At 45.4% G+C, this 20936-nt stretch overlaps 2 protein-coding genes across 4 annotated transcripts in view; one reads left to right on the top strand and one right to left on the bottom strand.

Annotated features, from left to right (window-relative positions):
* Positions 1–20936, top strand: part of LOC137528716 (class I histocompatibility antigen, F10 alpha chain-like) — a 281912-nt gene that overhangs the window by 205436 nt on the left and 55540 nt on the right. The gene's annotated exons all lie outside the window — the stretch shown is intronic.
* LOC137528711 (uncharacterized) lies at positions 1986–8579 on the bottom strand. 2 transcript variants are annotated; one of them, XM_068250209.1, is made up of 2 exons: positions 7370–8579; positions 1986–5176 (listed from the first exon to the last, which is right to left on the bottom strand). In XM_068250209.1, the coding sequence occupies exon 2, from the start codon at positions 5162–5164 to the stop codon at positions 3119–3121; it is 2046 nt and encodes a 681-aa protein (XP_068106310.1). In that variant the 5' UTR covers positions 5165–5176; positions 7370–8579; the 3' UTR covers positions 1986–3118. The 2 variants fall into 2 exon arrangements, with proteins under 2 accessions (XP_068106310.1, XP_068106309.1); XM_068250208.1 differs by lacking the exon at positions 7370–8579 and adding an exon at positions 6945–7073.

Consider the following 20936-nt stretch of genomic DNA (forward strand, 5'->3'; position numbering starts at 1 on the left):
AGGCTTTTCACTGCCTATCAACTGCTCATGTGAATGGGCCCTAACACAAATCTACATCATTACTATGCAGTAATAAGAGAAGGTCAATAAATGCTAATAATTTTGAGACTATGGCTATCATTCATAAAAGCATGTGTGGGGAAAAAATCTGGGCGGCAAAATACTATATTTGGTATTTTAGACTTCGGTGTGCTAATTCATAAACCTTTTCACAGCTGCGATAGAAATGCAGTATTTTCCCGGAGCCCAGCTGTCGGTAACATAATGTTACAACATTGTTACATTCCTGTTCTCCATGCAGAGACAGCATTACAATAAAAGAGGCATCCCCAACTTCCCTTTAGATGTGCTTTTTTTTTATTTTTATTTTTTTACAGCCTCTGCTTGCCCTGAATCTTCTCTCAGGCCTAGTGCACACCAAAAACTGCTAGCAGATCCACAAAACGCTAGCTGTTTTTTAAGCCTTTTTTCTTATTATTATTATGAAGCGTTTTGTGTAGTGTTTTTTTTGTGTAGCAGATTACAGAGATTGTTACATTAAAGCTGTTACTGAACAGCTACTGTAACAAAAACACCTGGAAAACCGCTTTGATCTGGCGTTTTCAGAGCGTTTTGCGTTTTTTCTATACTTAACATTGGAGGAACGCCTCCAAAATCCCAAAAATGCTGCAGCCCGGGAGTATGCATTTCTGCAAAACGCCTACCGCTCTGGTGTGCACCAGCCCATTGAAATACATTACCCAAGCGGATTAACAGGCGGATGCGGCCGGCGGGTCGCATCCAAATCCGCTCGGTGTGCACTGGGCCTTAATCTGTCTATTAGTCTTTCGGTACTTATCGGTTAGCCGGGCGCATCCGGCAGGTGGCGCTAATTACTATTCCCCCTCCAGGCCGCCATGGATAGTAGGGAAAGATGTAATTCTGGTGGAGTTTTGTCGCCACCTGCCGGATGCGCCCGGCTAACTGATAAGTACCAGTCTTTCTAAACAATCTTTCTAATTGCCACAGCTTAGAAAAACTTCAAGAAACTTTACACATGCCAGGCTTTCTGATGTGAAATATATTTGAAAACAGGTACCCAAGAGGTTAAAAACACAGCCTGGGGTATTCAGGGAAGCCTTGTTTGTTCTGCTCTCACTGCTGCTGCCTGGGAGATCTGTTTCCATTAACTTTGCTCTTGTCCGCATGTTTATTACCTCTTCAAAGTAGACTGTATTCTCCGTGTCAATACCGCCTGCTCTAATCTTTATGAATTGACATTTATTTACTGCCATGTGCTGGAAGAGTTCACTGCACAAGGTGGTAATTTACCTCACTGCTCAGGAATGTCAGCTTTTCATGCAGTAACAGCTTTCATGAATTGACATTTTGCTAAGTGCTCGGTCAAGTCAGTGCTGTTTTCTGCATTACAGCATGCGATAATGCTTTATGAATGATAGCCAATGCTAATTTTTTTGCAGCTTAGAACAGGAACAGTCAAATGCAGAAGCCAATGATTGTGATTGTTCTAATTCCAGGCTGGATAAAATGTGGATCAGCTGAGATATTAGCATGTAAATTCATAGTGATGGCTGAGCCAGACTGGCTGCGGGGAGGAGGGATTGTGGCCAACACAGGAGTTTACATTCAAGATTTTAAGTGAGGACCCGTTTTCACTTGTGCGTTGTGGATTCGTTGCGGAATTTACATACGATTTTGCATGGATTACTATATATGCGAATTTAACCATGGCAGTGCCTGTGTGCTTTTCCATTGATTCTATGCGAAATCGTATGGAAATTTGCATACCAAAACCGCATGCGAATTTCCTATTAACTACCATGGCTGACTGCATTACGCTGATGGGCGTGGCCGCGGTGGCAGCCCCAGGACGGCTGTAGCCTGTAATAAACTGTTCTTATCACCTTGCTTCGACACCATCGTCTCACAGACTGTGAGATCACTTGACTCTCCACACCGCCAACAGGATATAGACTTTCTCAGGCTTTTTCCAATGTTTACGTTATTTATTCAGGAAACAGGAATACAGATAGATACATTCATCTCCTGGCAAAGCAGACTTCCATGTTGCGTTGCAGCTGCTTGAGTCTCTTCCTACTGAACGAGACCCAGGTCTTCTCGTATCTACTCTATGTTACATCTAGACTAACTATGTACAGCATACATTATATCAGATTACATAAAGGAAGAACATACTTAGAGAACTAATTGGGTTCCAGTCAGTATTGAAGCATAGCAGGAATCAGAGAGAGCAGAAGTGAGCCCTCATAGCTCCCTCAACCTTTAATAGCGACTAGGAAAGAGTTAAATATGACATCACCTTCGCCACCCCCTAGACCAGTTTATTGGTGGACCCACTCGTGGTGTCATCATACCCGCCTACTCGATTAATAATCGATGAGGCACTTGACCCAGATGCAGGCATGTGGATGTTTTGTAAATATGGCCAATGTTTACTGTTCCTGTCCTGTAAATGGAGGTCAGAGTAAACCGATGGCCTTCTCTTAGGAACATGTTCTCAGTATCTGCGTGTATCTTCTGCTACACGCAGACCCTGAGATGCCTCTGCCTGCATCACCAAACCTCTATCTATTTTAAAGGCCTACACTGCGGACAAGCCTTTTCCATAAAACTCAGGCCAAGTAACTGAGGCCTACTTAAATTATAACAATCCCCCCTAAAACGGCTTGACCCGCAGATCCCAGTGTCTGAACCTCCCAGTACCTGGTTTCTTTTATGTTTCACTTTTCGATGTTCGTGCTCACACAACTTCTCTGCTCTAGGCGGTTACTCCTGGAAGAGAGAGAGCAAGACCTCTTGGTCTTCCTGTAACCAGGCTCTCTGGGGAAGCCCTACTTCTAAGTCCCTCAACACCACATGCTCAGCATTTGCGTCACTTGCGTATCACTCACAAACTTGCATGACCACAGAAAAGTGAAACTCGTTTGGTTGTTACAAAACGGAGCAGTGCCAGGTGCCTTCTAAAAGAGCGCCTTTATACAATCAGCTCCTAGGTACTACTAAACCTATACCCGTAACCCTGTATATCCCTTAATTTAAACTATTGGTTCCGGAGATTGTTTATGAGGCACCAATCTCTGGACCAGGTTAATTTGTTTTACGTACTTTTAACACGCAACCTCACCTGGATAATGATGCCTAACGTTGTCATCCCCATCCAGACGACCAGTGGGTGTAGGAAGAACTTTGGAACTGCAGAGGCCCAGTCCGAGTGTCCCTGGAACATCACCGGAACCTTTGTCCACCAGGTCAGACTGGCACTCACCTGCTCATTTTTGTGTTCTACCTCGTTAAGATCACCTGTATCATGGTGAAATCTTACCTCTACCTTAGTGTACTGTTTGTTTAACCTTTGTAACCAAATGTGGTCGTCTGGGATCAAACCCTGTTCCCCTTTGTCCCATGTCGTGTTCTCTTTCAGGACGGGAACTACCCGTGAAACTTTGCACTTTAGAGTTCTCTTAACAATTTGAGAAACAACGTCATCCAACGTGGATGACAGGATCCATATGGGATCTCCGCTCCCACCATGTGTTCCCCTTGGAAACTCCCCCTTATCGGAACAATTATGAGAATATACCTTGAATGTATCATTAGACCTTATGTTAAAAAACCAAACCCTTCCTTCAGCCACCGGAACTATTGGTTTGGCTTCAGGGTGGATCTTTTGAATGGTAGCCTCGCATTCTGCGTTATTGAGCCTGCAGGCTTCTTCACTAAATTTGACTTGCCACGGCCAACGCAGGTACTTCTGCAAGAATTGCCTGCATGAGGACAACTCTACTTGCTTCACCTCCCCGTCTAGCACCAAAAAAGGTTGACCTCTCCGGTCCTGGTGTGAGACCCGGGTTGAGGTGGGAACTAAGGAAGTGGCGGTGCCTAAAGAAATCTTGCACCGTTTCCCTTTGTTCACCCAAACATCTCGAAGCTGCCATGCAAAAGATCCTTCTCCAGGAAAAGTAATATACCTCCCCTTGTCCAATCTCTCGCTGACAAAATATGTCCCCAGCTGTCCTGATTGGACCTCTTCCCCCCTTATGTCCTGAGGCACACTATGTACCTGAGGTCGGGAAGACTGTACTCTCTGCAATCGTTCGATTAAGAGTACCTCTTCACTTACCCAATTATCATGAGGATAAGCTGCTGCATATGGACTGTGTAACATCGTCCCCTGTTGTGACCCGTGTGGTGTGAATGGGGTTCCCTGTGTGGGCTTTCCCTCCCCCGGGACCGCTCTCCCCACCCTCTTTGTCACCTGGCGATGTGGCTTTATCTCGATTTTTACTTCTTGTTTCGAGAACCACAAACCCTCGGCTTTCCAGCCTTTACGTGTGTATCGTGGTTTCAGAGGCACTCTCTGTTGGTAGCTCCAGAGTGTGATGTTGTCCCCTGCGTCTCTCTGGTAAGAGAATTGACGCCTCCTGCTCGTTCCTCTCCAACCTGGAACCATCTCACTCTGCATAACCAAGACAAGGTACCTCTGAATCACACACTCCACCTCTTGCATGTACCCATTGTACTGCAATGTACCTTTTAACAAACCTTTGGATCGGTGCATCGATTCTGGGAGTGTGACATTAAATAGCAGATTTACACTGCCATTCAATTCCCACTGCCCGCACACCTGACCCTTCAGACCTTTCACCCACATTGTGCCATGAAATTTGCTTTCTCCTGGCACAAGTGCTCTTTCCCTCCATCCCTGCTTGGTCCATCTGTGCCAATCAGAGGGAGGTGTGAAAGGATCAGCACCTTTGTCCCCCAACATCAACATGTTTGGGCCTTGCATTCTCATTAACCCCTTATTATACATGAGAATGTCCTCTCTTCGTTCTCCTAGGACGGAATGGCAACCTAGGATCACTATCAGCACGGTACTCTTCACTATAAAAGCACCACCTTGGGAAAGAAAAGCATTAGCACTTTGCATTATGCTTTGCTCAGACAGTTTTGTTAGTCTCTTTCCGATCTCCGAAATCTCGTGTTTTAGTCTCTCTCCAATTTCAGGAATCTCGCTTTTTAGTCTCTTTCCAATCTCAGGAATCTCGCTGTTCTCCAAGCTTAGATTGGCATCTGGAACCTTTCGCTTATCCGACTGACATCTCCAGCTTTGCTGCCAGCACTGCAGCTGTCTCAATTCCATATTGCCAAACACCTGAAATCGAAATACAAACAAATCAATTCTTATTAATGATTTGGGATTCGCCCTGCGGCTTGTACTCTGTACACTTTAAATTGATCAATATATATCGGAATTGATCTCGTTGCTTTATGGTTCTCATGAACTCTGTTTACTCTTTTTGGTAGATTGGAGTTAAACTTCACCCCCCTACCTCAGTACTATCCTCAGTACTTACCTGTTTAAATTATGCTCCCGCGGACTTCACCTTTGGAAGCTCGCTTCACCTTTGGAATGCACTCACCTCATTGCAGCTCACTCCACATCCCCCCTTATCTGTCCATGCGCGGCCGTCGCATGCACAGATTCCGGATGCCACACCTGATGCTGCTTTGCAGGTGAGCCTGCAATGCTCTTACTCATTATCGCATTTACTTATCTAGAACTTCATCGCGATACCAGCTCTGCTAGAAGTTCTGTGTGTTGTACCCTCTGATCAATGTTTGCCGTGCCACCACCTAAACTACCAAAAAAAAATTGCTGCCTCCCTGTAGGAAGGAGCACTTTGCACTTAAACTACACAGGGTGCAGGGCTAAGCATACCAGCGTCACATGCCTGTATGCAGATCCCTGACTGCCCACTTGGTAGGTAGTCACCTGGCAAACACCGTACTGATACACTGTCACTCTGTAAATGGCAATTCTATCATCTGTATAATGCCCCATGAACTGCCGTCAGTCCTTGTTCTTTGTGCTACAATTGATAAGAGCTGGAAAAAACATATTTGACCAATCAGTGGACGAAAAAAAACGCACAAACAAAAAAAACAGCCCCAGCCCAGCATAGACCTCTCAGTCCAGCTCTGGCCCTGTCCACTACAAAAACCGGAAACCCGGATTGGTCAACTCCCTTTTTTCCAACTCCGGCACCCCCCCTGATGCGCTGCCCCCCCTTCTCTATTGGGAACTCATGCTGCACCACCCATCAAGGTGCCTCCCTTACAGGAATAATCCCATAAGCAACCCAGTACAGATACTTCCCTGATCTGCGCAGCACTCGCAAATCACTCCCTGGGGACTATCTGACTTATACGTGTTTTCCTAGCTGGGAAACACTTCCTATTTATGAGCCTGCAACTTGCTTGGCTCCCGTATGCGGACACTCCCTGTGTCCAGACTTCTTCTGAGGAAATCATCTGGAAGCCAAAAAACCCAGTAGAATCTCTCTACTGTCCCCACTCAGGACCCCCCTCCCACCAGCTGCTTCCGTGCACGGCGCCTTGTGCCCAGCTGTGACGTGGGACCCGGGATCCCCCCCAGCACATCCTCCCCCCTGCCATCGGGGCGTGCCTATCAGTGGGCGCTTCCCGCCCCCTCCCCTCCTGATACATCATGCAGATGGGAGTGGCTTTCTCAGAAACCCGACGCCATGTTGAGTCATGGCATGCCAGCCAAAATGGCTGCTATCAATCTCCCGTAGCAACCGCTTAATCCTATACACATTGGATGCAAAAAAGAACCAGTTAGAACATACATACAATGTATATGCACACTAAACATTTCAGCAGAAAAAGCTCTTCCCCAAGCTTGGCATACCGCTCTACACACTCTCGGATGGAAAAACATCCCAAAAGAGAAATACCAGAAATTCCACCGTGGAGTCTCCTATCTACGAACCACAGACTCTACCCAGCAGAACATCTCCCGAACACCCCTGCTGACAAAAAAAAAGAAAAAAACTACGTCCGAGCCCCATACAGTAGCACCACCCACTATCTCAGCTGTCACTCTAACTGTTGCATACCTTCAAAGCGACCCAGGTCCGTGGCTGCGTGCATCTGTATAGCTCCCCGAGAAGGAAAAAAAAAAGAAACATACTTCCAACAGCTAACACATGCATTAACTCCTACTAAAACCTCACAGCTGTCTCTCTCTTTCCCATTCCTCACTACCAGTCTCCTCTCACTTCCCTCTCTCTCCTTCTCCTCTCCCCCCCTCTACTACTCGAAAGCCTCAGCCCCCCCTTATCTCTCCTGCGGGGGACTCCCATATCTGGCAAACCTCCCAGACTCATACACGGGAGAAAGACAAAGGAGAAAGAAAAAAAAACCTGAAACTGCACGCAAAATTTAGAGAGAAAATTTAGAGAGAAAACACTGCTGGAACAAACTGTCAACATGTAATACCAACACTTGCATTAGAATTAAACAAATGAAACACTATACTTGCCTTATCCAAATCTCTTGCGGTGTGTGGCCTCTGTACCAGAAACGAGCACTGAGTCTCCCAGCAATCTTGGCTCAGTTTTCCTCACAGGCGTCGGATGCGCTGAAGGTCCTAATGGGATCTGGCCAAACCCATTCTCTTGGACTGCCTTCCCCTATGTGTGGCGTACGTCCACTCCAATTAGGGCGCCCACATCGACCCTGCCACTGGGATTTTCCCGACTCACTCCGCACAGAGCTTATCTCTGCTTGATAAGCTTTGCACTTCTCGTCTCTGGCCTCCGTAGTCCGCACTGAGCTTCTCCTGTTCTCTTGTGCTTGCTTCACAGAGATGTAAGTCGCTGCTTCGAGAAGTCTCAATTAGACTGACTCTTGTGCCCACCTGGATCACCAATCAACGACCTGGGATTGGCCTAGGGTTTTCACGGCACCAACTGTAATAAACTGTTCTTATCACCTTGCTTCGACACCATCGTCTCACAGACTGTGAGATCACTTGACTCTCCACACCGCCAACAGGATATAGACTTTCTCAGGCTTTTTCCAATGTTTACGTTATTTATTCAGGAAACAGGAATACAGATAGATACATTCATCTCCTGGCAAAGCAGACTTCCATGTTGCGTTGCAGCTGCTTGAGTCTCTTCCTACTGAACGAGACCCAGGTCTTCTCGTATCTACTCTATGTTACATCTAGACTAACTATGTACAGCATACATTATATCAGATTACATAAAGGAAGAACATACTTAGAGAACTAATTGGGTTCCAGTCAGTATTGAAGCATAGCAGGAATCAGAGAGAGCAGAAGTGAGCCCTCATAGCTCCCTCAACCTTTAATAGCGACTAGGAAAGAGTTAAATATGACATCACCTTCGCCACCCCCTAGACCAGTTTATTGGTGGACCCACTCGTGGTGTCATCATACCCGCCTACTCGATTAATAATCGATGAGGCACTTGACCCAGATGCAGGCATGTGGATGTTTTGTAAATATGGCCAATGTTTACTGTTCCTGTCCTGTAAATGGAGGTCAGAGTAAACCGATGGCCTTCTCTTAGGAACATGTTCTCAGTATCTGCGTGTATCTTCTGCTACACGCAGACCCTGAGATGCCTCTGCCTGCATCACCAAACCTCTATCTATTTTAAAGGCCTACACTGCGGACAAGCCTTTTCCATAAAACTCAGGCCAAGTAACTGAGGCCTACTTAAATTATAACGTTAAATTATAACGTTTTCACTTGTGCGTTGTGGATTCGTTGCGGAATTTACATACGATTTTGCATGGATTACTATATATGCGAATTTAACCATGGCAGTGCCTGTGTGCTTTTCCATTGATTCTATGCGAAATCGTATGGAAATTTGCATACCAAAACCGCATGCGAATTTCCTATTAACTACCATGGCTGACTGCATTACGCTGATGGGCGTGGCCGCGGTGGCAGCCCCAGGACGGCTGTAGCCTATGACAGCTGATCACGGGGATTGGCTGGCGGGGGGAGGGAGGGAGGGGGGTTACAGTAGTAAAAAGGAAAACACTTATTTGTATTTAAAAAAACACACACAAACAAACATTGGGGGGGGGCGATCAGACCCCACCAACAGAAAGCTCTGTTGGTGGAGAAAAGGGGGGGGGGAAATCACTTGTGTGCTGTCGAGTGGCCCTGCAGCTTGGCCTTAAAGCCGCAGTTACCAATTTAATGCAAAATGGCCTGGTCTTTAGGGGGGTTTAACACTGAGGTCCTTAAGAGGTTAAATACATTGTATGCAAATCGCATAGCGGTGTGCGAATTCTGATGGCTCTGCCATGCAGATTTGTTCTGCACAGAAAAATGCTAAGAAATCCTACAAGTGGAAATAAACCAATACCAAGGGGTGAGCAGCACAAACCAAAATTTAATGCAATATTTTTGCAAAGTATGCAAGCAGCAATGGAGATCCCCAATCTCCACATAAAATATATAATTAATGCAGAGGGGCTGCAGCACACAATAGGAAACAGTGACAGGGGCTCTTGGTTATGCTTTAACGCGCTTAAGCTCACCAACTGCGCCAAAGTGTCCCCAATCTGGTGAGTCCTACTCTACCATGCAAAATGCCAGTTTTTATAAGCAGTCTAGTGGGAACTAATCCAAAACCCAGAGTCAACTAAATGGGAGAAAAAGAAATTAAAAACACCTCACCTTTCACTAGCTACCAAATGAACTCTCTGAACAGTTAAGCATATAAATTAGTGCATAGCACATGTTCAGAGAGTTCATTTGGTAGCTAGTGAAAGGTGAGGTGTTTTTAATTTCTTTTTCTCCCACTTAGTTGACTCTGGGTTTTGGATTAGTTCCCACTAGACTGCTTATAAAAACTGGCATTTTGCATGGTAGAGTAGGACTCACCAGATTGGGGACACTTTGGCGCAGTTGGTGAGCTTAAGCGCGTTAAAGCATAACCAAGAGCCCCTGTCACTGTTTCCTATTGTGTGCTGCAGCCCCTCTGCATTAACTACAAGTGGAAATAGTCCCATCCACTTGTATTGCCTATGCGAATTTGCATACGGGAAACGCATGCGAATTCGCTATAGTGGAAACGGGCCCTCAAACATCTTTATATCCCTTTTTTGCAGGATTAAAGCTATATAATATACATGTCAGTATATAATTGATAATTGTATCACATCTGGCTTGCGTTCTCCACATCCTGCAATAAGGAAGCAATACAGTATGAATCCTCAATCTACAGAATAAAATACAACCAATAATCCTGAACAAACACGCACTTGCAGTTGTTTTAGGTCCCACATGCAAATAAGTAGTATATGTGAAACATAACTCTTATTTCAAACTTCATAAATTGACATATCACAGCCACTATATATAAAATCCGTATGTCACAAAAGTGTAAAGTGTGCAGTGCAGTGAGTAGACTATTACTGCGGCCACCACAACAACCTGAAATAAACAAGATTTTTGCTTCTACATATCCAGCAGGAATGTAAATTAAGTCCCGCTTCCGGTGTCAGGGCTAATCACCTAGAGGGGTCCCTACACTAACTGTGGATACAGCCGCACTCTACACATACAATGAGCGTATCCACGATTGGACATATGTCTGATATAGGATTAAAAGCCCGGGAACAGACTTCATGTTACACTTTGCTCTGTATATTTACCCAGCCTTGTGAGCTTCTCATATGATGCTTATTAGCCTAATTCAGCGGTTCATGCTGTGCATTGTTTGTTGTATGCAGAGGCACAGAGAGAATATGCTGGTTCCCCCTCACCCCCTGATGTGAGACTGAACCATTAGAGGTTAGGGGCTCATGGCCCTCTGGGCAACCTCAGGTAAGTTTGTTCTCAAGCTTTTTAAGCTATGTAAGATGTGTCCAATCGTGGATGCATCCATTGTATGTGTGTGGTGCAGCTGCATCCACAGTTAGTGTAGGGACTCCTCTAGGAGATTGGCCTTGATTTCGGCAGAGGGGCTTAACCCGCAAGCCTGCTGGACATGTAGCACCAACAATCACAGTTATTTTGGAATGTTGTGTTAGCTGCTGGCTATCTGTGAGTTTTGAGCCCAGGTCCCTTTACATTTTTTGCTCTGTGTATTTGACCAGACTTGTGAGCTCCTCATATGATGGTTATTAACCTGATTGAGCGAATACCAATTTTTTCTTAATGCAATGACTCCTCCTGCCGACCGCTGATGGGGTGACTTCTCCTGCCTGACCCCTGATAGGGGGTTTCACAGATACAATACAAACCCAGAGCCGGTTCTAGACAGGCACATATGAGGGGGCAGTCAAAAATGGGTAGAGGGCATCATGTATGAGGAAATTCGGCTGAAAAAAATGTGCGTGGTCATGACGTCATGTGGGCGTGGCTAAATGTAATGTAGTTATACCAGCTAATGTAGTTACATACAAAAAATGCACATAATGACAGACAGCGTTTCACCAGTAAATGCACGTAATGACATACAGCCTTTCACCAGTAAATGCATGTATTGAGACAGCCCTTCACCAGTAAATGCACGTAATGAGAGACAGCGTTTCACCAGAAAAGGCACATAAGAGACAGCGTTTCCCCAGTAAAGGCACATAAGAGACAGCGTTTCCCCAGTAAATGCAAGTAATGAGAGACAGCCAGTGTCCCCAGTACATGTAGCCAGATGTGTAGGTGTCCCCAGTATATGTAACCAGGGATATATGTGACCCCCAGTATAGGTAGCCAGGCATATAGCTAGCCAGCTGTATAGGTGTCCCCAGTATAGCTAGCCAGCTGTATAGGTGTCCCCAGTATAGGTAGTCAGGTGTATAGCTGTCCCCAGTATAGGTAGTCAGGTGTATTGCAGTCCCCAGTATAGGTAGTCAGGTGTATAGCTGTCCCCAGTATAGGTAGTCAGGTGTATAGCTGTCCCCAGTATATGTAGCCAGGTGTATAGCTGTCCCCAGTATAGGTAGCCAGGTGTATAGCTGTCCCCATTATAGGTAGTTAGGTGTATAGCAATCCCCATTATAGGTAGTTAGGTGTATAGCTGTCCCCAGTATAGGTAGCCAGGTCTATAGGTGTCCCCAGTATAGGTAGCCAGGTCTATAGCTGTCCCCAGTATAGGTAGCCAGGTCTATAGCTGTCCCCAGTATAGGTAGCCAGGTCTATAGCTGTCCCCAGTATAGGTAGCCAGGTCTATAGCTGTCCCCAGTATAGGTAGCCAGGGGTATAGCTGTCCCCAGTATAGGTAGCCAGAGGTATAGCTGTCCCCAGTATATGTAGTCAGGTCTATAGGTGTCCCCAGTATATGTAGCCAGGACTTACTGTGTCCTGACTCCCCAGTATAGCCAGGTGTATAGATGTCCTCAGGTGGGGTGGCAGCGGAGAGGAGAGGGAGCGGTGTGCACAGCAGCGGGGAAGGGGGGATGTCCCCCCCCCTTCCCTCACCTGGGGCTCCCAATCTCTCGCTCCCCACTCCAGATATGAGCGGCTGGTGGCGGCAGCAGAACACTTCCTCTCTTCCCAGTGTGGGAGAGAGATGTCTGTGTGCCACTACTCTGGTCTAGTCGAGACCAGAGTAGTTGCGCACAGATCTTTCTTCCACGCTAGGAAAAGAGGAAGTGTTCTGCCGTCGCTCATATCTGGAGAGGGGAGCTCCAGGTGAGGGAAGGGGGGGGGACATCCCCCCTTCCCCGCTGCTGTGCACACCGCTCCCTCTCCTCTGCCACCCCACCTGCTTGAGGGGGCACAACATTTATTTGAGGGGGCGATGCCCCCTCTTGCCCCTGCGTAGAGCAGGCTCTGTACAAACCCCTCTTTCTTATTTTTTTCAAAAATGTTTTTATTAGGCTTTCCACAGGTAGTAAACATATTTTTTGCAGGACAGAAAAATCACAACTAAACTTACAATAATCGTTACAAAATACCCATCGCCCCACCCCCAAACAAAACACTTTGACTCGGGGTCCCCAGGTCACTTTTTCTGCTCTGACTTGGATCATCATAGGTATGGGTCTTTGGGACCAAATAAGAATCAGGGATTGAGGGCTACATCACTGGTCCACAAACCCTTCTTTATAGATTCCCCACCTCCATTGTATCCACCCCCAGAGCAGCCAGATCACTGAGGCTACCTATAGACTCTGCAATATCTACACATAATCTGATTTATATTACTGCACTTTATTCCAATAGTCAGGGCCGGGACAAGGTCTACCATCAACAGAGGCTGAGCTGCCCAGGTGCCCCCCCCCCCCCCCCCCCAGCCATCTCCGCAGAAAGCCCATGCGCGGCTCTCTGATGACTGAACTGCATGTTCAGCAGCATAAGTAGTGTGTGTGGGGGGTGCCCATGGTACGGGGCTGGATTTCTATTTTTCAGTACCAAAGGCCCACTTTTATTAACTGCCCCCTCTGAGTCTAAAAGTATACACACAAACTATAACTGTCTCTTGTAGGGACCAGAATCCAATTCCCAGGGTGACAACAAGCTTATGCAGACACATCTCTTGGCTACAGCTAAAGTGATGAGTGCTGTTGCTGTGGGGAAGGGGGAAAAGGAACACCATGTAATGACTTCTAGCTGGTGAGGTAAGGAGGAGAATAATGAATTCAGCTGTTGATTAAAGATCTAGTGTGTGCTATATAAATACATAATAATAATATGGTAGGACATTAGACTATGTCTATGGTAGGATTACATTGTGAGCTCCCCTGAGGACAGTCAGTGACATGACTATGTACTCTGTAATGTGCTGCAGGAGATGTCAGTGCTATATAAATCTATATATATAAAATCGGATGTATGTATGTATGTATGTATGTGTGTATGTGCCGCGATCACGTGAAAACGGCTTGACCGATTTGAACGAAACTTGGTACACAGATCCCTTACTACCTGGGATGATATGTTCTGGGGGTCTCGCGGCCCCCCTGCACACCTGGGCGGAGCTACAAACAGCAAATCAGATTCCACCCATTCAAGTCAATGGAAAAAATGTAAAAGGCTGCCATTCTCACAGTAATCAAGCAAGAGTCCCCACACATGGCACAGTTGGTCACTTGGTGACCAAGGTTACAAATCCAGGAAAAGTGGGCGGAGCATACAACAGCCAATCAAATTTCAGCCGTTCATTTTAAATGGGAAAATGTAAACTGCAGCCATTCATAGACTGTTAATCACAGAGTTCTCAAACTTGACACAGTTGGTCACTGGGTGAATGTGATTAAGATTCAAGAAAATGGGTGGAGCCTACAACAGCCAATCAAAATTCACCTGTTCATTTTCAAGGGGAATATTTAAACTTTTGCTATTCTTACACTTTTAATGGCAGAGGCTTCAAACTTGCTACAGTTGGTCATTGGGTGACTGGGGTCCAAATTCACTAAAGGGGCGGGGCCACATACAGCCAATCAGATTTCCTTGGTGGATAAACTGCTTCCATTCACACATTTTTGATGCCTGGAACCTGACAGCTCACAAACTTGGTCATTGAGTGACTGTGTGTCAAGGTTACAAAAAGTGGGCGGAGCCAAAACAACTTTTACTGGGAAAATATAAACTGCAGCCATTCTTACACCGTTAATAGCAGGGTTCTCAAACTTTGCACAGTTGGTCATTGGGTGACAGATTAAGATTTTGGAAGGTGGGTGGAGCCTACAACGGGCAATAAAAATTCACCGTTTGATTTTCAAAGGGAATATTTAATCTGCTACCATTCTCTTATACTGGTAAAAGCAGATGCCTCAAACCTGGTACAGTTGGTCACTGGGTGACTAGGGTCCAAATTCAGGAAGGGGCGGAGCCACAAACAGCCAGATGTGTTTATTTTTCAATGGGAATATACAAAGTATTGATACCAAGGACCCCAAAGCTGATAAACTTGATTATTGAGTGACTGTATGTCAAGGTTAGAAAAAGTGGGCGGTGCCAACACCTTCATTTTTTACATGGCAGGGTTCCCAAACTTTACACAATTGGCCACTGGGTGACTGGGATGAATATTCAGAAATGTGGGTGGAGCCTACAACAGCCAATCAAAATGTACCTATTGATTTTCAAGGGGAATATTCACATTGCTACCATTCTTACACTGTTAGTGGCAGAGGCCTCAAACCTGATACAGTCAGTCATTGGGTGACTGGGGTCCAAAAGGGTGGAGCCACAAACAGCCAATCAGATTTGTTAGATTGATTTCAGCCATTCTGTTATTGGCAGGGTTCTCAAACGTGACACAGTTGGCCACTGGGTGACTGGGACTAATATTCAGATAAGTGGGTGGAGCCTACAGCAGCCAATCAAAATTCACCTTTTGATTTTCAATGGGAATATTTACATTGCTGCCATTCATGCACTCTGAATGGCAGAGGCCTAACATCTGCTACAGTCAGTCACTGGGAGACTGGGGTTTAAATTCTGAAAAGGGAGTGGGCCAAAAACAGCCAATCAGATTTGTTTAATTTCAATGGCAAAATGCAGCTTATTGATGCCAAAGACCCCAAAGCTCATGAACTTGGTCATTAAGTGACTGTATGTCAAGATTAGAAATAGTGGGCGGAGCCAAAAAGAACTAACTTTTTACATGGGGAAATGTAAACTGCAGCTTTTCTTACACTGTTAATGGCAGGGTTCTCAAACTTCACAGTTGGTCACTGGGTGACTAGGATTAATATTCGGAAAAGTAGGTGGCGCCTAGAAGAGCCAATCAAAATTCACCTATTGATTTTCAAGGGGAATATTGAAACTGCAGCCATTCTCACACTGTTAATAGCAGAGGCTTCAAACCTGCTACAGTCGGTCGTTAAGTGTTTGGGGTTCAAATTCAGTAAAGGGGCGGAGCCAAAAACAGCCAGATTTCTTTGCTGGATAAACTGCTTCCATTAGCACAATTTTGATGCCAGGAACCCAAAAGCTCACAAACTTGGTCATTGAGTAGTGACTGTGTGTCAAGGTTACAAAAAGTGGGTGGAGTTAAAAACAGATTTTTCTGGGAAATTGTAAACTGCAGCCCTTCATCACTGTTAATGGCAGGGTTCTCAAACTTAGCATAGCTGGTTACTGGGTGACTGGGATTAATATTCAGAAAAGTGGGTGGAGCCTAAAAATGCCAATCAAAAAATCACATGTCACTTTTCAAGGAGAATATTAAAATTGCTGCCATTCTTGCACTGTTAATGGCACAAGCCTCAAACCTGGTACAGTTGGTCATTGGGTCACTGAAGTTCAAATTCAGAAAAGGGGACAGAGCCACAAACAGTGAATCAGATTTGTTTCATTTCATGGGAAAATACAAATTATTGATGCCAAGGACCCCAAAACTCACAAACTTGGGCATTGATTAGTGACTTTGTGTCCAGGTTACAAAAAGTGGGCGGAGCCAAAAACAAATTTCACTGGGAAAGTGTAAACTGCAGCCCTTCTTACACTGTTTATTTCAGGGTTTCCAATCTTTGCCCAGATGATCACTGAGTGACTGAGATTAATATTCAGGAAAGTGGGTGGAGCCTATAATGGCCAATCAAAATTCACCTGTTGATTTTCAAGTGGAATATTTAAATTGCTGCCATTTTTACACTGTTAATAGCAGATGCCTCAAACCTGCTACAGTTGGTCATTGGGTGACTGGGGTTCAAATGCTGGAGAGGGGTGGAGCCACAAACAGCCTATCTGATTTGTTTAATTTCTATGGGAATATACAAATTATTGATGCCAAGGACCCCAAAGCTCACAAACTTGGTCATTGAGTGTTTGTGTGTTAGGGTTAGAAAGTGGGCGGAGCCAACACCAGTCAAATACATACCCGGGCAATGCCGGGTCATCAGTGGGTGGAGACAAATACAAATTTCACTGGGAAAATGTAAACTGCAGCCATTCTGTTAATGGCAGGGTTTTTAAACTTTGCACAGTTGGTCACTGGGTGACTGGGATTAATATTCAGAAAAGTGGGTGGAGCCTACAAAAGTGAATCAAACATCACCTTTTGCTTTTCAAGGGGAATATTTAATTGCTACCATTCTTGCACTGTTACTGGCACAGGCCTCAAACCTGGTACAGTTGGTTATTGGGTGACTGGGGTTCAAATTCAAAAAAGGGGGTGGAGCCACACACAACCAATCAGATTTGTTTCATTTCAATGCAGATTATTGATACCAAAGACCGCAAAGCTCACAAACTTGGTCAGTGAGTAATTGTGTGTTAGGGTTAGAAAAAGTAGGCAGAGCCAACACCATCCAAATACATACCCGGGCAACGCCGGGCAATCAGCTAGTACATAATAATAATATGATAGGACATTATATGGCTATGACTATGGCAGGAGTAGATTGTGAGCTCCCCTGAGGACAGTCAGTGACATGACTATGTACTATGTAATGTGCTGCAGAAGATGTCAGTGCTATATAAATACATAATAATAGTATGGTAGGACATTAGGCTATGACTATGGTAGGATTAGATAGTGAGCTCCTCTGAGGACAGTCAGTGACATGACTATGTAGTCTGTAATGTGCTGCAGAAGATGTCAGTGCTATATAAATACATAATAATAATATGGTAGGACATTAGACTATGACTATGGTAGGATTAGAGTGTGAGCTCCTCTGAGGACAGTCAGTGACATGACTATGTACTCTGTAAAGTGCTGCAGAAGATGTCAGTGCTATATAAATACAGAATAATATGATAGGACATTATATGGCTATGCCTATGGTAGGAGTAGATTGTGAGCTCCTCTAAAGACAGTCAGTGACATGACTATGTACTATGTAATGTGCTGCAGAAGATGTCAGTGCTATATAAATACATTATAATAATATGGTAGGACATTAGACCATGACTATGGTAGGATTAGACTGTGAGTTCCTCCATGGACTGTCAGTGACATGACTATGTACTCTGTAATGTGCTGCAGGAGATGTCAGTGCTATATAAATACATAATAATAATATGGTAGGACATTAGACTATGACTATGGTAGGATTAGACTGTGAGTTCCTCCATGGACTGTCAGTGACATGACTATGTACTCTGTAATGTGCTGCAGGAGATGTCAGTGCTATATAAATACATAATAACTAGCCGACCCGCGTCGTAGCATACGCCGCATCTTCTATCTATCTAATAGAGTACGTGCCTCAACCTTGAAGCAAGAAGAATAAAGGTGGGTACACACATCAGATAAAAGTCTTTGGAAAATCAAAGATCACAGACCAATCTTACCACCCTTCATGTAGTATGAGAGCCATACCTACACAGTCTATTCTATTGAGCTGAACGCCCCATCAGGTAGAAATCTTTGCAAGATGCTGCACACACAGATGCTGTACAGACACAAAAGATCAGTATCTGCAAAAGATCAGTTCCTGCAAAAGATCAGTACCTACAAAATACATTCATAGTCTATATCTGCAGATCTCATACACACCTTGTTTAACGGACAATCATCTGCAGATCAGATCAACCAGGATGGATCTTTGGATCTGCAGATGATTGTCTGATCTGCAGATGAATGTCCGTCAAACAAAGTGTGTATTATGCTGGGCATACATGGTACATTTTCTACCGTGTAATCGAGCGCTTTCTTATTTTCCACTCGTTTCTTCTTTTGTCCTGCCCGCCGGTATCGAGCGCAGAATCGATCCGGCGGGGTATCGGACACATCGGAAATTATCAATCGAGCCATCAGCGGCTCGATTACATGGTAGAAAACATACCGTGTATGCCCAGCATGAGATCTGCAGATATCATAGACTATGAATGCATTTTGCAGAAACTGATTTTTTGCAGGAACAGATCTTTTGCAGATACTGATCTGTTGCATGTGTACAGCATCTTTGTGTGCAGCATCTTGCAAAATTTTTTATCTGATGGGGAGTTCAGCTCAATAGAATAGACTGTGTAGGTATGGCTCTCATACTACATGGAAGGGGGTAACATTGGTCTGTGATCTTTCATTTTCCAAAGACTTTTATCTGATGTGTGTACCCACCTTTAGGCTTTCCATTAGAAAATGTATGCGTGCTCAAACACCAAGTTTAACCCTAGCAAGTCTGGCTTTCCAAATCTGGCCTAATTGGCTATTAATGAGGCAATGCTCATGCAAATATGCATTTGCTTTCGCATGCCAAACTATGCAGGGTCAAAAAACCAATACTGCAAAGCGGTCGCCCTGCGGGAATAAGTTCATGCTACATTAGCACTATCCAGGAGCGCCACGGGGAGGATTCCCAATGCCCCCCTTTTTATACAACCGGGGGGACCGCAGGCTCTCTCACTGCCTGGGAACCACAGCGGCATCCCGGAGGGGGAGGCTGGGTGGCGCAGCCGACCCCCCCCAAGTGTGGCCAGCGCCAGGGAGAGCCGTCCGCACCCACCTCCCAATATTAAAAACAGGCACTTACCTTAACGTCCATTGCGTTCTGCTACATGCGCATTAATTTTCTCATGGAAAGCATTTTTTGCAGTTTGTATCCTTTGGAGGCAGGTGGTGGATGGCTTGCTCTGGTGGTGTGAGCCCTGGAGTGAGTAGTCTGCGCCTGTCCCCCCCCCCCCCCTTCCCTCTGGAGTGTTGAATGTGAGCCAGCCCTGAGCTCTAAAGCTTGGGGTGACCCATGCTTCACTCCTTTCTCATGTGGTGCCCCCAAGTTAATGCGCATGTAGCAGAACGCAATGGACGTTAAGGTAAGTGCCTGTTTCTAATATTGGGAGGTGGGTGCAGACGGCTCTCCCGGCACTGGCCACGCTTGGGGGGGGGTCGCCTGCACCACCTAGCCTCCCCCTCCAGGATGCCGCTGTGGTTCCCAGGCAGTGAGAGAGCCTGGGACCCGCGGTCCCCCCGGTTGTATAAAAAGGGGGCATTGGGAATCCTCCCTGTGGCGCTCCTGGATAGTGCTAATGTAGCATGTAGCAGTTTCGCATCGAAAATCCCATTTTCGTTTTTGGCGAATTTTCACAAAAATCTTCAGAAATATTTGCGTTTTTGACCAGCATCGAAAATTCATTGTATGTGGATGCTTATGCCCTTATGCGGAAAAATGTCCACAATAATCCGCATGGAAATTCAGTCTATGCGGAAGTTTATACGGAAAAATGTCCGCAATGATGCGCAAGAAACTTCTCTGAATGCGGACGCTAATGCCCTTATGCGGAAAATGTCAGCAATAATACGCAAGTAACGCGAAAATGACTGGCATTAGGCGAAAATTAACGTGAAAAAATTAGATGGAAAATTTGCTTGTCAAAACAAAATTAGGCGAAAATTCGGTAAAAATTTGTCGAAACAAATTTTTGCATTTTCGCTCATCACTGGCATGTAGCAGGGCGACCGCTTTGCGGTATTGGTTTTTTGACCCTGCATAGTTTAGCATGCAAAAGCAAATTTGCATTAGCATTGCCTCATGAATAGCCAATTAGGCCAGATTTGCAAAGCCAGACTTGCTAGGGTAGGCCTCTTTACCACGGACAGTTGATAGGCAGTAAAATGCCTCTCAAACTCTTACAACTGCTCACTACTGCCTGGTAACTGCTCGCTGCTGCCTGGTAACTGCTCGCTGCTGCCTGGTAACTGCTCGCTGCTGCCTGGTAACTGCTCGCTGCTGCCTGGTAACTGCTCGCTGCTGCCTGGTAACTGCTCGCTGCTGCCTGGTAACTGCTCGCTGCTGCCTGGTAACTGCTCGCTGAGCACACAGCTCAACAGTCCGTGGAAAAGAGGCCTTAAATTTTCTCATGCAAAGTACTTCTTCTTCTTGCTCCAAGGTTGAGGCACTTAGTCTATTATATATATAGACTAGCTGATTGCCCGGCGTTGCCCGGGTATGTATTTGGATGGTGTTGGCTCTGCCTACTTTTTCTAACCCTAACACACAATTACTCACTGACCAAGTTTGTGAGCTTTGCGGTCTTTGGTATCAATAATCTGCATTGAAATGAAACAAATCTGATTGGTTGTGTGTGGCTCCACCCCCTTTTTTGAATTTGAACCCCAGTCACCCAATAACCAACTGTACCAGGTTTGAGGCCTGTGCCAGTAACAGTGCAAGAATGGTAGCAATTAAATATTCCCCTTGAAAAGCAAAAGGTGATGTTTGAT

The sequence above is a fragment of the Hyperolius riggenbachi genome, chromosome 8, assembly GCF_040937935.1.
Source record: "Hyperolius riggenbachi isolate aHypRig1 chromosome 8, aHypRig1.pri, whole genome shotgun sequence".
Taxonomy (NCBI): domain Eukaryota; kingdom Metazoa; phylum Chordata; class Amphibia; order Anura; family Hyperoliidae; genus Hyperolius; species Hyperolius riggenbachi.